The 15,847-nt window shown below is 36.4% G+C and overlaps 1 protein-coding gene across 3 annotated transcripts in view; it reads left to right on the top strand.

Annotated features, from left to right (window-relative positions):
- Nucleotides 1–15,847, top strand: part of RAVER2 (ribonucleoprotein, PTB binding 2) — a gene marked incomplete at its 5' end in the record, with an annotated part of 84,946 nt that overhangs the window by 29,714 nt on the left and 39,385 nt on the right. For all 3 annotated transcript variants that reach the window (XM_081087067.1, XM_081087068.1, XM_081087066.1), the window contains 3 exons: nucleotides 483–952; nucleotides 3,912–4,103; nucleotides 11,798–11,924. In XM_081087067.1, the coding sequence (XP_080943193.1) occupies nucleotides 483–952; nucleotides 3,912–4,103; nucleotides 11,798–11,924 (789 nt within the window). The remainder of the gene's footprint in view (nucleotides 1–482; nucleotides 953–3,911; nucleotides 4,104–11,797; nucleotides 11,925–15,847) is intronic.

Below are 15,847 nucleotides of genomic sequence, written 5' to 3'. Positions count from 1 at the left end.
ACTACAATGTTGGAGATTTAAAAAAAATACAGTAGATGGGATTAACAGCAGAATAGATGTTGCAGAAGATTACTGAACCTGAATACATAGAGATAAGAACTCTCTTAAATGAAAAAGAGAGCCAGAAGAAGGCTATAAAACGTGAACCAAGTACCAGCGAGCTGTTGGACAACTTCAAAAGTCCTTAATAGTAGAGTGATTGAAGTCTCTGAAAGAGGTTTGGGGCGGGAGGGTGCGTATTTTTAACTTGTGTTTCTGGTCATGATATTAGTTTAGTGGGGGTGTCAGTGTTAAAGAATCCAATGAAATAGAAAATATTTGAGTGCTTTGATATGGTAATAGTATTACTTCCTGATACTTTTGTTTCAGAAATATGTATGTGTGTACCGAGTCACAGATATAACATGTATTTCTTATTGTGAGTCATAGTCACAAAAGTTTGAAAACACAGGCTTAGAAAACTCATTTATTTTATCTTCCAGCATTTGTTACCTTACTGAATGGTGAACAAGCCCAGAATGCAATTCAGATGTTTCACCAATATTCTTTTCGAGGAAAAGACTTAGTAGTACAGCTCCAGCCAACAGATGCTTTGCTGTGTATTACCAACCTGCCCACTTCCTTTACATTAGAAGAGTTTGAAGAACTTGTTCGTGCGTATGGAAACATTGAGAGATGTTTTCTGGTCTACAGTGAAGTCACTGGCCATTCCAAAGGCTATGGGTTTGTGGAATACATGAAAAAGGACTTTGCTGCAAAGGCTAGATTGGAGCTATTGGGCAAACAGCTGGGAGCATCAGCTCTCTTTGCACAATGGATGGATGTGAATCTATTGGCCGCAGAGCTCATTCATTCTAAGTGCCTTTGTATAGACAAACTCCCGACTGACTACAGAGATTCAGAGGAGCTGTTGCAATTTTTTTCCAGTATCCATAAACCTGTGTTTTGCCAGGTATGTATTCTTAAGATATCATTAGAAATATTTTTAGATATCTGCTTTGTATCTATTCCGCATGCACTCACAAATTTATTATACCTATGTGAATATCACAATGGATAATCTAATTCTATTTTAGTCTGTAATGAAGATTTTAATGTCATGGTAAATTTTAAATCAATTCCTTTTGTTGATGGACCAACTATATTGTTATATAGTTAAGTATGTATTAGCAAATCCATCACTCATTCACCTCATTTCATCCATTCATTGCACCATTCATCCATTGATCCATTCCTACATCCAAATGTTATTTATCACCTTCTCTATGCCAGACACTATATTGCTAAATGTCAGAAATATAGATAATAGAAAGATACTCTCTCAATACCTCACAATTTTGTAGAAGAGACTGACAAGTAATCTAATCATTATAAATCCTGTATGAAACGTGATATAATGGAAGATAGAAAAGTATAATGAGGTTTAAAGAGAACATACAATTTTGTCTTAATGGGGTCATGGTAAGTGAGCCATTTAGAAAAGATCCTGAAAACTGACAACTACTGGTAAAATTTTCAAGCTCTTTATCATAATGAAATTAAATATGTTAGACTAAATAGATAATCCATGCTATATATAACTTCCTTCCTTACACATGTAAGATAGCAGCTGATGAACTTTTCTCTTCCCTTCTTTCTTTATCCCCCCTCCTTTTTCTTTAATCATATATTTGTTGAGTCTCTACAATTGCAGTAGGAAGTTCAGAGTCTGTTACTGTATAATCATATATATGCATATATACATATATACATAATACATATGTATATATACATATATATGATTAATGCTACCATCTTACTTAAACTTCTAATCCCCCAATCCCAATATAATAAACATCAAAGAAAGCATCCCAAGAGCTTTATAAATTTTTGTGACAAATTTTTTTATTAAATCTCTGTCCAGTTATTGAAAGTTGTCTTATCGATTTGCTAATCTTGATACTAAGAATTGTATAGTAATATCCTGTGGCCATACATAATTCTTTATAGCTTAAGTTGAGGCCTTTGATACAAATGAGGCGGGGAAAAGCCATTTATCACAAAATGCATTTGAATTATGAATCCCAGAGTCAAAGGGACCTGAGAGGTTATCTAATCTAGCTTGCCATCTGGTAGAAAAACATTTGTTATAATATTTGTGTATTTAAGCTTCTGTTAAAATATTTCAGGATAATGGAAAATTAACGAGATCACAAGTCAGACCATTTGTATATTTGAGTGGCTCTCATATTGTACTGAAATACTCCTCTAAAACTACCTATGCCATGGACTTGGGTGATTTTTGTCTTTGGGAAGATTTAAAATGGTATAACTTATGTAGGCATGACGGTTATCATAATAAACCAGGAATAGTCCAAAGTGTTTTTAAAGTTTTCAAGAGATTAATAAAAACAACTTTATGAGGCTTTTATCAGTGGAGCTGTTAAATTCGAGCTCTTTTGTGTGGTAGGTTGACACGGACTATATTGAAGACACAGTCTCTTACCTGGTAATCAAAAGAGACCAAAGAGACTAATGGCTTCTACAGGTCTGATTTTGAGATCTGGTTTGGATTGTAAGAGGAATGGGGTTGTAGGAGAAATGTTTGGAAGAGGTAGGTAGACCTTTCCCTTTCTCCCATGTGACCAGGAAACATTTTTACAGTGAAGAAAACATAAGCGGACAATTTTAAAAGGAAGGAAGAGCCCTGGCCAGTATTGCTTGCTCAGTTGTTAGTGTTGGCCTGAGCACCGATGGGTTGTGGGTTTGATTTCCAGTCAGGGCACATACCTGGGTTGCAGCAACGATCCTGGCCCTGGTCTTGGTATGTTCAGGAGTCAACCAATCATTGTATCTCTCTCACATCTCTCTCTCTCTCTCTCTCTCTCTCCTTCCCTTATCCCCCCACCCCCCCATCTCCCTTCTACTCTCTCTAAAAATCAATGGGAAAAATTAAAAAGGAAGGGAGAATATGAAGGAAAAATAAAAATTTTGTGTACTATGCAAGAAAGTAGAAGTTAAGCTTTAAAAATAAGAGAAAAGAATCTAGAAATTATTTAATTGTAATATTAACTTATGAGGTGCCAAATCTGCATAGAAGTGTGGTTCATGTGTCTTCTCAAAGACACACCCAGCTGAATTTTATCTCGTTGATTACTTTCCTGTGTGAATGTGTTGAAGATAATTCAGAAACGTTAAAACTTAGAAACTTTTTAGTATCGTATTTTGCTCTTATTTTTGCTCTTTGTACCAGTCTTTACAGATCCAGGACTTTAGTATCTTCCTTTACACTCTTACAGGTGGGTGACTGGAAAAAATTAAGTTCTTCATTTTAGGAGTCTTATTTAGGGCCCATTCAGAAGTAAAGATTATATGTTGCATATGGTATTTCAATAAATCTAGGGCATAGTTTTTGCAAATAAGGTTTGTTTTGGTGTACTTGACCAAATTTCTGGGATTTGCCTAAAATATTGAAATAAAAGTTGAATGTGGTTCCTCCTACTTTTCTTCTCTTGATGGTACAAACTTTATTTTACATAGACATGTAGTTCGTAATTGTTTTAGTATGTTTCATTATTTATGTACCTGGTGAATTTATTTAAAGGAGATTTATATTATTGTGTCCTCATATTTTCTTATAAATTATCAGTTGTATACATTTCTTAATATATAGGGAATATTATCATTTGGGCCTTGACTTGTAAAATAAATTAGAAAATCAAAGAATTCAAAAGAAATGACAGAATCTTGTTTATTATCCTGTCCTCCAGAAGTACTGCATCTAATCAACTAGTAATTTTTTTGAAAGAACACACTTCCTCTCCAGTATCATGCTCTGATACATTTGTTCTTGAATTTGAAAGTTATATACTGTAAAGCACAATTTCTGACTAAATGATAAACTTCCCTTTTAATAAAGTGTGTTACCTCAGCTTGCACAGGATGAAGGTAGCTACGTTGGTGGCTTTGCAGTGGTTGAATATAGCACTGCGGAGCATGCTGAGGAGGTTCAGCAAGCCGCCGACGGCATGACCATCCAGGGGAGCAAAGTGCAAGTTTCCTTCTGCGCCCCAGGAGCCCCAGGGCGAAGCACGTTAGCCGCGTTGATAGCAGCTCAGCGCGTGGTAAGTTCGTTGTTCTTTATTAACATATTAAAAATTCTAACATTTTTAAAATCTACCCAGACTACCACTGATTGGACCTTTATTTTCTTTCTGCTATATAAAGATACTCCTTTCAAAAAATTCGTGAGTGGAATCTGTGTAATCAAGCCAAGAGTCATTACAAAAGAAGAAATTGTTTTTTCAAGTGTATTCATCTTGGGAAATTTTTGTAAGGCATATAATTCATTCAACAAATACTTGAGTTCCTGTTCTGCTCTAAATTTTTGGTGTAATGTGCCTCTTTTTTCCCCCAAAGTGTTTGTAAGTATCCAGAATACAAATAGCAGATGTGTGCTTCCTGTTTGCTCACACAGCACATCGTAGCTACTTCTCTATTGTCACTGTCTCCTTATTCTCCCTCTACTTCTGCAGTTGAAGTTCCATGCAGATAGACTTCCTTCTTCACAGTTTTTTAAAAAAAATATTTTTATTGATTTCAGAGAGGAAGGGAGGGGGGGGGGGGGAGAGAGAGAGAGAGAGAGAGAGAGAGAGAGAGAGAGAGAGAGAGAGAAAGAAACATCAATGATGAGAAAATCATTGATCAGCTGCCTCCTGCATGCCCCCTACTTGGGATCAAGCCTGCAACCTGGGCATGTGCCCTGACCAGGAATCTAACCGTGACCTCCTGGTGCACAGGTCCATGCTCAACCACTGAGCCACACTGGCTGGACCACAGTTCTTTTAAAATATATTTTTATTGATTTTAGAGAGGAAGGGAGAGGGAGAGAGAGAGAGAAACATCAATGATGAGAGAGAATCATTGACTGGCTGCCTCCTGGACACCCCCCCACTGGGGATTGGGAATCGAACTGTGACCTCCTGGTTCATAGGTCTGATGTTCAACCACTGAGCTACACCAGCTGGGCCTTCACAGTTTTCATTCCTAGCATTTAGCATAGTAAATATTTGTTGACTGGATGAAGGGATATACTTTCTAGGTGAAGGGATCAGGGAAAACTTCATGACAAAGGTAATATTTGAGTGTGATGTTTAAGTATGAGTTTGAAAAGTATTGATGGGGGTGGAAGGTAGGATTGCCAGATAAATACAGCTTTGTGTGAGATACTTATATTAAAAATTTATTCATTGTTTATCTGAAACCCAGATTTAATTGGGCATTCTGTATTTTTACTTGCTAAATCTGGCAACCCTAAGGAGGGAGAGTGGTCAAATTCTAGGTGAAGCAGACCTTTCAAGCAGCAGTATGAATTGAATTTGCCTGCTTTAAGAGTGGTAAGTGGTCGGCAAACCCATTAGTCGGCAGAGCCAAATATCAACAGTACAACGATTGAAATTTCTTTTGAGAGCCAAATTTTTTAAACTTAAACTATATAGGTAGGTACATTGTTATTAACTTAATTAGGGTACTCCTAAGGCTTAGAAAGAGCCGCACTCCAGGGGCCAAAGAGCCGCATGTGGCTCACGAGCCGCAGTTTGCCGACCACTGGTCTAGTGGACTGAGTGTACAAAGGGATGTGTGGTGAAATGGTTGGTTGATGTCAAATCAGGCAGCACTATTGAGCACTCAGAGTATTTAGATTGCATTTGATGAGCAGTGGGGAATTTATAAAGTCTATAAACAAGGTAGTGACAGGAGCAGAGTTACGCCATCAACAGATGAGTCTGAAAGTGGTTTGTAGATGAACTGGAGAGAGGATGTTAGGGGAGGGAGATTGTTGTTAGTCTCACATCTCGCTCCCTCCTCTTCTTATTCTTGACCTCACCTCTGGTCCCAGACCCCTTCTCCCCTTTTTCTTAGTTTGTGCTTCCTCTTTTAGGTTCTTCTATCATTTTCATATTCTTCCCTGCATAATTCATCACTCCAGCCATCCTTTCACTATCAGTTTCATTGCTTTTGGTTAAATTGTCTCTGTTGAACCTAAGAGATACCTACTTCTCTGCTGTGTCCTCTTGGAGAAAAACAACTAGATGTCTTGATGAGACTACAAATGTATGACATTTATAGCTGGTCCCACCGCAAAACTTTAGCTCATCTCTCATCAGTGGTGCATTTCCATTTTCTACAGTAGTTGTCATCTCAAACCTTCTTTCTATCAGGTGATCTTGGCTTTTATTTTAGAAATATCAGGGTCATGTGTTGGACTCATTCTTTCAACTTTTCTCATATTCCCCCTGCAAACGTGCCCCACTTTTTTTTTTTTACTTCTTTTTCTCTTCAATAACGTTCATTCCACAGTTGCTTATTGGGCACTTACTACATGCTAGGCACTATGAAATGTGTATGGTGAACAGAGCAGACAATCCCTGCTGTCCTGGAGGAAGGGCTGTTGCTTCCTCCTGCCAAAGCAGGGGCTCGGGCCGTGACCCCGTCCTCAAGGGTCTTGATCCTCATCATTCTACTTATTTTCCCTTGTGGCTCTGCTAGCTCCATCCCATCTGCCCACATCTTTTCCTTTAAAAATTTTGATCCAGACACTGGCCTTCATCTTATTTTCCTTTCCAATCGGAGCTTCTGTAGCAGGCAGGCCCCACTCAATGTCACCATTTCTTCATTTCCCATTTCCCTCTCAGCCCAGTCACTGCCGTTTCACCTCCACTATTCAAGTGAATCTGTTCTCAGGGAGATTAACAGGGATTTTTTAATATTCAGGCCACACAGGTACTTTTTAGCCATCATTGCTTGGTCTCTTTGCAATACTTAAAGCCCTCTGCCACCTTGAATTCTGCTACACCAGTGTTTTCCCAACAGCTCCTCCCCTTGCTCTGTCTTTTTCTCTCAGGGCCAGTGTCAGTAGACGTCTGTATTTGACCTTCTCACAGTTTTTCCTTTTAAATATTCCAATGGCTTTAGTTATTGCCAGGCAGTGATTATTTCTAAGCATATATATTTTGGACCAAATTACTCTTAGAATTAAATCTATATTTTCAGATGATTATTAGACATCCCACTTTTATGTTACATAAATAGTGCCGTTTCAACATTTCTCCTTCCAAACACCTCTTTTTCTCTGGGACTTGATTTTCTATACTTTGTAATATCTACATATGGCATTAGTTCATCCAAACTAAAACTGTCTGAACCAAAGATTTAGTTAATCATGATTGGTCTCCCTCATCTACTCCCCAAATAAAAATGTGAAAAATATGAGCAAATTCTTTCAGTTGCACTTCCTGATAGCTCTTATTCCTTGAGATTTGTTAGTGTCTGTGTTACTTTACTCAGGATCTCATCTTTTCTCACCTTGATGATTAGAATAACCCCTGCATGAGCTCCATGTAATTCGTCTGTCCCTTTGATCCTCTTCTACAAGAGTGGTCTTTTTTACCCTCAAATCGGATTGTGTCCTTCTCTTGCTTAATATTCCTTATTGATGAGCCCTGGCTGGGTACTCAGTTGGTTAGAGCGTTGTCCCAATACACCAATGTGGCAGACTCCATCCCTGGTCAGGGCGCATACAAGAATAAACCAGTTAATGCATAAATAAGTGGAACAACAAATCGATGTTTCTCTCTTTCACTTTCCCACCCCCTCACTCCCTCCCACTCTCTCACTAAAAATCAATCAATAAAAAATTTAAATAAAATTTTAAAGCAAATTATATCAATGATAGTGAGAAATCTTAAATTTTTCTCTCAAAAGTAATGTATTACATTGATTTTCTATAGCTTCTTCATGCATATCCTTTAACAAGTTTTCTGAGATTTTTAAAAATATCATGAATAGGTATTACATTTTATCATAGTAGTTCCACAACTATTGAGATAACATGTGATTTCTCCCTAGATTTATTAATGTGCAGAATCACATTGATAGATTTTCTAATGTTAAAGCATCCTTGTACTATAAACCTTAGTTGATAATTATTTTTTTCCAATGCATTGACTAGATAATATTTAATTTGGTATATATGCAAATGTGCTCATAAGTGAAAAATGCTTAAAATTTTTTGTGCCATCCTTACTTAATTTTGGAGTAATAGAACATGGATCTCATTTACTGATTTAAATATTTTTTTCTCCTCCCTGTTTTCTTTCTATTTATGGATAAACTTGTATAAAATATGGTTATCTATTGTTTGAAAGTTTAAGAAGTCTCATCTATGAGAACATGTAGACCTAGTCTTTGAGCCTCTTCCAGAGGGAAATTATTGATTACCACTTAAGTTACTTCTATGAATATTTAGATATTTTATTTTTTCCTTTCTTTGCCATATTTGGCATTTGATTCCATTCTATAAACATTCATTTTGTCTTAAGTTTTCAAATTTATTGCAACAGTTTTTTCTAATAATTTATTATTTTTAAAATTTGTCATGTCTGTCTCTGTTTTCGTTGTGCATTTTATTGACCTGCATTTTCTTTTTTACTCATGATAAGTATTGAAAGAGATTTCTCTATTTCATCCCTTCAAAGAAACAGCTCTTGTTTTGTTCATTATTTCTGTCTTTTGAATTTTGCTGCCCTTATTTTTATAATGTTTTAGGGTTTTGGGGGGGTTGACTCTTTCCCCTCCATTTTTATTGATATCAATGCTTAATGCCATTGTTTTCAATCTAGATGTTTTCTGATGAATGAATTTAAAGCAAGTTTCCTTTTAAATAAGTATATATCAAATATTTTAGATTATTAATGTCTCAAATTTTTATGAGTTCCTTTTAAACTAAAAGCTTAGTTAGTTGTTTGTTTGTTGTTGTTGTTTTCAGTTTATAGCCACTTAGGAATTTTTAAAAGCTAATCTTCTGATATAAATTTCTAACTTTGTTGCATTGTGGTCAGAGAATGTAGTCTCTAATATTGATTTTGGGGAAAGGGATATCGTGGTTTCTTTTGTGGCTTGGTGCATTGGTTGATTTTTGTGACTGTGCCATGTATACCCCATAACAACGTGTCCTTTATGTTTGTGGGTTATAAAGTTATATTTACACACATGTATGCTTGTAAGTATTAGTTTGAGCTTATTGTTACTCAGATCTTCCATATATTTAATTATTATTTTTTTGTCTGTTTGATCTGTCAGTGTCTGAGAGGAATGTATTAGAAGTTATGATATACTAGAGGCCTGGTGCACAAAATTCATGGATGGGTAGGGTCCCTAGGCTTGGTTGGCAATCAGGGCCAATTGGGGCTTTCCTTCCAGCTGCCGGCTGGGGCCTTCCTTTGTTCTCTGCCACCTCCTGGTAGTCAGCGCATGTTATAACGAGCAGTCGAACTCGCAGTTTCCGGGTCAAACTCCTGAGGGGACACTTTGCATATTAGCCTTTGATATATATACTAGAGACCCACTGCATGAAATTTGTGCACTGAGGGGGTGATCCCTCAGCCCGGCCTGCACCCTCTCACAGTCCAAGAGCCCTCAGGGGATATCTGACTGCCAGCTTAGGGAAGTAGACCTAAGCCGGCAGTCAGACATCCTTAGTGCTGCTGCGGAGGTGGGAGAGGCTCCCGCCACTGCCACTGTGCTTGCCAGCCGTGACCCCACTGATGCATGATTGGGGCCGGGGAGGGACGTGGGAGGTTGGCCAGCTGGGGAGGGACCACAGGAGGGCTCCAGGGCATGTCTGGCCCATCTCATTCAGTCCCAATCAGCCAGACCCCAGCAGCAAGCTAACCTACTGGTCAGAGCATCTGCCCCCTGGTGGTCAGTGCATGTCATAGAAAGCAGTTGAGTGGCCTTAGCATATCATTAGCATACTATGCTTTGATTGGTTCAATGGCCAACTGGACGACCGGACACTTAGCATATTAGACTTTTATTATATAGGATAGATAGATAGTTGTTGATTTTTCTTTCTCCTTATTCTGTCAGTCATTGTTCCTTTCATTTGTTTTGTTTTGTTTTTATAGTCTTGGCTTTTGTATGCAAGATTGAAATTAATGATGATATTGCATACCTTAATTTCCATGCATTATGCAGTATTGCCTTGTGTTTATTGTTTCTTGGTTTTCATTTTCAGAGACTAAAAATTTTGAAAATTTGTATGGCTGCGAATATTATTTTTCACATATTTAAGAAATAACTCAGCTGGATATAAACATATAGATTTAAATTTCTTTTCTTGAAGCACTTTGAAAATATTAATTTGTTGCCTTCTTGAATCCAGGGCTATTGCTTTGAGATAGAAGATATTAATCTACTTCTTGTTTCTTAGAAATATGTTCTTTCTTACAGAAAGCTTTTAGCGTTTTTATTTTGACTTTAATGTTCTTAAATTTCACATAAAAAATGTGACTAAATGTGTTTTCTTCTTATATATCATACTAGAGGCCCAGTGCACAAATTTCGTGCACTGGTAGGGTCCCTAGTGGCTGCTGGCTGCTGGCTGCAGGCCGGGGCCTTGCTCCCTTACCTTGGCTGGCCCCACCCCCTGGTCGAACTCCAGGACGAACTCCTGGTCGAGGGGACAGTTTGCATACTATCCTTTTATTACGTAGGATTTGGAATACTATGCACCCCGTTTCATCTGTGATCTTTAATTTTTTTAATAATGGGGAATTTTCAGCCATTATATCTTCAAAGATTTCCTTCTTTATTTTCTCCTTCAGGATTTCTATTTTATGTAGGTGGGCACTTCCAGCCTCTTCATTGCCTTGTTTTTTGCTTTTGTTTTGCTTGCATTTTCCATTCCCATGGTTTGTCTTACTTGTTTGCATTTTCCCCCTTTTTTATCCTTGGCTGATGTCTTTGGAAACATTCTTTGAACTGATCTTTCAGGCCACTATTTTGTTTTTCAGTCACATGTATTCTATTTAACCTGTTAACCTATTTATTACAGCACAGGACAGAGGTTAAGGATAATGCTTTATGAGTTTCTTTGTTATCCTCATCTATATAATAGGGTTTGTAATACCAACCCTATAGAGTTGTTTTGCAGGATTGAGTGTTATGATCCATGTAAAATGCTTAGAATAATGACAAGTATATAGTAAGCGAGAGCTGCTTTTTTTTACAGTCATGTTTTTCATACCCAGTATTTCTTATTGGTTATTCTTTGTAACTACCTGTCCACGCTTCATGTTACCAATAAAAATCTGTTATGCTGTTAAGTGTTTGAAGAGGGATTCCAGATGTAAGTGTCAGTTCTCCATTTTATGATGGCTAACAGTTTTCCTTTTGTAACAAAATACCAATATCCTTACCTATCAGGCTGGCTTTTAAAACCAGGAACAATTTCATGTTATTAGGAAGCCACCCAATTACATATATGTAAGGCCAGTCCATCTTTTTTTCTCTTACTAGAGGATTAACTAAGGAAATCAAGACCTTTATTATAAGAAAATGTTATGTAAAGCAACCCACATTATTACACTTTTGATCATTATAGTGAAGCTCTTCTGTGATATCAAAACATTCATATTTTGTTAACAAGTTATCTTCCTGTTATAAATTCAGATCTCCTTGGCATCTTTCTACTTGTAAAGAGATTTATCTTACTAAATTGTTAGTCTTCTTAAAGCTAATTTGTATTTAACTGAGACATTCTGTGAGGATTTTAGTATGAGCTGTGTAGTAGAGTATAACATAATTACAAAACTGTGGTTGATTGTATACAACAAAGGTATAATACAAAGCAAATTGTGTTTATCACAAAATATATCTTATCAGATGAATGAGAATTTCTGGAAGAGTGCCTTTAAAATGTCATCTTTTATACTTACCCTTGTTCTAATGTTTTCTGTTTCTGTATTCATTGAAGATGCACAGTAACCAGAAGGGCTTACTTCCAGAGCCAAATCCTGTACAAATCATGAAGAGCTTAAACAATCCTGCCATGTTACAGGTTCTCCTACAACCCCAGCTCTGTGGGCGAGCTGTTAAGCCAGGTAAGCGCTGGGCGCTGATTAAATTTAGCACGATGGCGTGAAGTCAATTGTGCTGTTTTACATGAAAACACACACATTTAAGTGAGCCTAGAAATAATTACTTTTCTAGGACTTTTCAATGAATTTCAATTAATGATTTGAGGTGATAATATGTTTTGGCTCTTTTTGGTGGATACAGTCTTCTTATGTGTTCCTAATTTTTTTTAACCATTAACAAATGTTAAATATTAAATCTTCAGTTTAGCTCCCAGTTGACATGAATTTATAGAACAGATATTAATATACTACATTGTTATCAACTATATCAATAAAGGATGTGACATTCTTTGTAATATTTTTAGCAGAATTCCTTTATTGAGAAGTATTAAAGGTCTGTTTCCTCTTTGCGCTTTATTTTTGTGAAATTGTTTCATTTTGTAGACAATGACAAAAACATTTTCTAGGCAATGTGGAAATCTTAAATCATTATCATATACACGAAATATCTACTTAGTATTCTTTCTCTGGTAAGAGCTTGCTTACCTTCTGAAATGAAAACTGTACAGACACAAATGTGTATTTCAGCAGTTTGAGGAAATGAATTCCTATATTCAACACTAATTTTTAGAGTAAAATATTTAGAGTAAATATGTTTGTTCAGTTTTAATCCTTCACTGGTCTAACACCAACTAGTGGACTGCAGTTCATTTCTAGCACTGACTACCCAGAGTTCACCTAAACCTCATAAGTTAAGGGCTTAGTCCCCAACACATCTGCCCCAACTTCACATTCCAGCCACAAATTCAGGGGGTCCCCAGGCCAGCGTACTTCTGACCAACTGACTACAAATTTGGGTGTTCCTATGACCCCTCAGGTTTGATAAATTGCTAGAACAACTCACAGAACTTACAATTACAGTTTTGTTATCAAGTATACAACTCAGAACAGCCAAATGAAGAGACACCTAGGGCTAGGTCTGGGAAGGTCTTGAATACAGAGCTTTCATGGAATCAGAGCACATTACTTTCCTAGCACTTCAGTCTATTCACCAACCAGGGATCTCTATGGAACTAAATTCGATGTCCAGGGTTTTTATTGGGGTTTCATTTGTAGGTATGATATTTCATCATCTTACTGAATTCAATCCTCTGTCCTCCTCCTCTCTCTGGAGGTCAGGAGGTCTGGCTGTTATTACATGGCTTAAAGGCCCGGCCCTCTAATCACTGGTTGGTCTTTTTGGTATGACCAGCCCCTATTCTGAAACTATTTAGGGGCCCACCTAGAATAGCTTCATTAGCATAACACAGATACTCTTGTCATTGGGGACATTCCAAAGATTGATTGTTTCTTTCAAGAACCAGGCATGAGGACCAGTTAATTCTTCATTGTACAACAATATTCATGTTAAATACTTCATATTCTCATCAATTGTTTGTGTGTAAGCAGCAGCTTTAGAGGTTTTCTGGCTCCGTCTATTACACAATCAGATGTCTCTTCTGCAATTTTAATGGTATAGAGATATCCTTGTTATGTCTTGGCTAATTGAAGTCTAAGAAGCTCACTATTTCCCAAGGCAGCCTATTCCCTGGTTTGACAAATTTAATTACTAGAAGGTTTTTCTTTATAATAGGTGGCAATTCCCACAACCTTTAGCCACTTACTCTAGTTCTCCCTCTGAAGAAACACAGAATAAATCTATTTTTCCATAAGAGAAGCCTTCTAATATTTGAAGACAAGTAACATGAAATCTTAGTCATCTTTGTTTTTTTCCCGTCTTCTATTCTCCAGACCAGTGGTCTCCTTTTATGTATTTACTTTTGAATTATGGACCCCTATCAGTGAAATGAATTTTGAACAGAGCCCCAATATATACAGTATACATATCACATACATGTCAAATATAGAAATGCACTTTTGTCAACCCATATAGGAAGACATCTTAAACGTAATAATTTTATTCTTAAGAAGAAAGTAAATGTAAATAACAGTTCTAATATTTCCTTTTTACACCTCTTATACCTCTTTGGAGACTACAGTTCTGTATTTGACTTTCCATAACATGTCAGGGTATGCTCTCTAGATCCCCTCCGCAAGTAGGTAAGGCCCAGGGTTTCTGGGTTGTCCTGAAATGTGGTGGACATAGACATGGACATGTCCTATAGATGAGATCTGATCAGCGCAAAGTGCAGTGATCATTAAGTTTCCATGAAGTTTTCTGAGATAATTATTAGTGTTTAAAGAAGTATGTCACCCTCTTGGGTCTTTTAGAAAGTATTGTTCACACCTTTGGACTCTGGGCTATTTTTAGTAACTCCTCTCCAACATTATTTTGTTTTTGATCTAAGAATATATATTCTCTACTCTCCTTTCTTCTCACATGGATATATGGGCATATTTGATTATGCTTCTTTATTTTAGCTGTACTTTCACAGTTTTAACTAAGATATTTTAACATTACACTGTTAGAGAAATGTGTGGAGTGGCAAGGGAAGAGGATTAAATCTACCTCACTGAAATACATGCCAGACTTCTGGAGAATGTATGAAAAGCTTCTTGGTATTCAGGAAAGCAAAGCATCTTGTGTCAGTGTATTATATTTTTCTTTTATAGTTGGTACTTCTTGTGTCATATTTAACAAATCTGCTGAATTCAAGGCCCATGTTTTCTTCAAGAAGTTCTATAATTTTATCTCTTACCTTTAGATCTGTGATCCATTTTGAGTTAATTTTTGCTTATGGTGTGAGGGAAAAGTCCAGGTTAATTTTCGTTACAGTTGTTCCAACATCATTTATTTAAAAAGATTATCCTTTTCCACTGAATTTTTTGATACCTTTTTCAAAAACCAATTGACTCTGTATCTGTGTCTCTACCTCTGGACTCTGTATTCTGTTGCGTTGATCTAAATGTCTTCTTTGTACCAATAGTATTTTGTCTTGATAAATGTAGCTTTATAATAAGCCCCAAAATCAGTTAAAGTAAGTCCTCCAACTTTATTCTTCCTTTTCCATTTCTTTTGTCTACTTGAGATCCTTTGCATTTACATATAAATTTTAGAATCAGCCTGTCAATTTCTAAGAAAAATTATCTGCTTGGGAATTTGATTGATACTGAGTTGAATGGGCAGATTTGACAAATTTGAAGCCAAGTCATAAATATGGTATATATCTCTGAATTTTTTTAGCTCTTCTTTCATTTTCCTCAGAAATATTTTGTTTTCAGGGTACAAATCTCACATATATTTTGTCAGATTTTTTCATAGCGTTTTATATTTTTTCTATTTTAAATAAGATTTCTTTTTAAACTTCAATTTTCTATTGCTTGTTGCTACATATGCAAGTTCAGTTGATTTTGTATATTTATCTTGTATCTTGCAACCTTATTATTTCTAATATGTTTTTTTCCTAAGGATTTTCTATATAGACAATCATGTCATCTACAAATTAACATAGTTTTACTTCTTTCTTTCTAATATTTATACGTTTTATTTTTTTTCTTGTTTTAATAGAATAGGTAGAAATTTCAGCATAATTTGTGCATTGAACTGGTGAGAGTGGACATTCTTGTCTTGTTCCTCATCTTACAAAGAAAGCATTCTTGTTTTATTATTAGGTATTATGTAAGCTATTGTGTGTGTTTTTTTCTCCACAGGTTTTGTTTTCCAAGCTGAAAACTCCCTTTTACTCCTCTATTGCTGAGAAATTATATCATGATAATTGCTGGAATTTATTTATTTCTTTTTTCCACTAATTGAAATGCTGTCTGGGATTGAGTTTTGTCGTTGTTGTTGTCTATTGACATGATGAGTTACATTGATTGATTTTTAAAATATTAAACCTTTTCATTCCTAGGGTACACCTCCCTTGGTCATGTTGTATTATAATCCTTTGTGCATATTGTTGGTGGGAGGGTGGGCTGCTCCCTACACGGGGGAAGGGAGGGTTGTT

The sequence above is a fragment of the Myotis nattereri genome, assembly GCF_964212035.1.
Source record: "Myotis nattereri genome assembly, chromosome: 3".
Taxonomy (NCBI): domain Eukaryota; kingdom Metazoa; phylum Chordata; class Mammalia; order Chiroptera; family Vespertilionidae; genus Myotis; species Myotis nattereri.
This window is presented reverse-complemented; position numbering and strand designations above follow the sequence as displayed.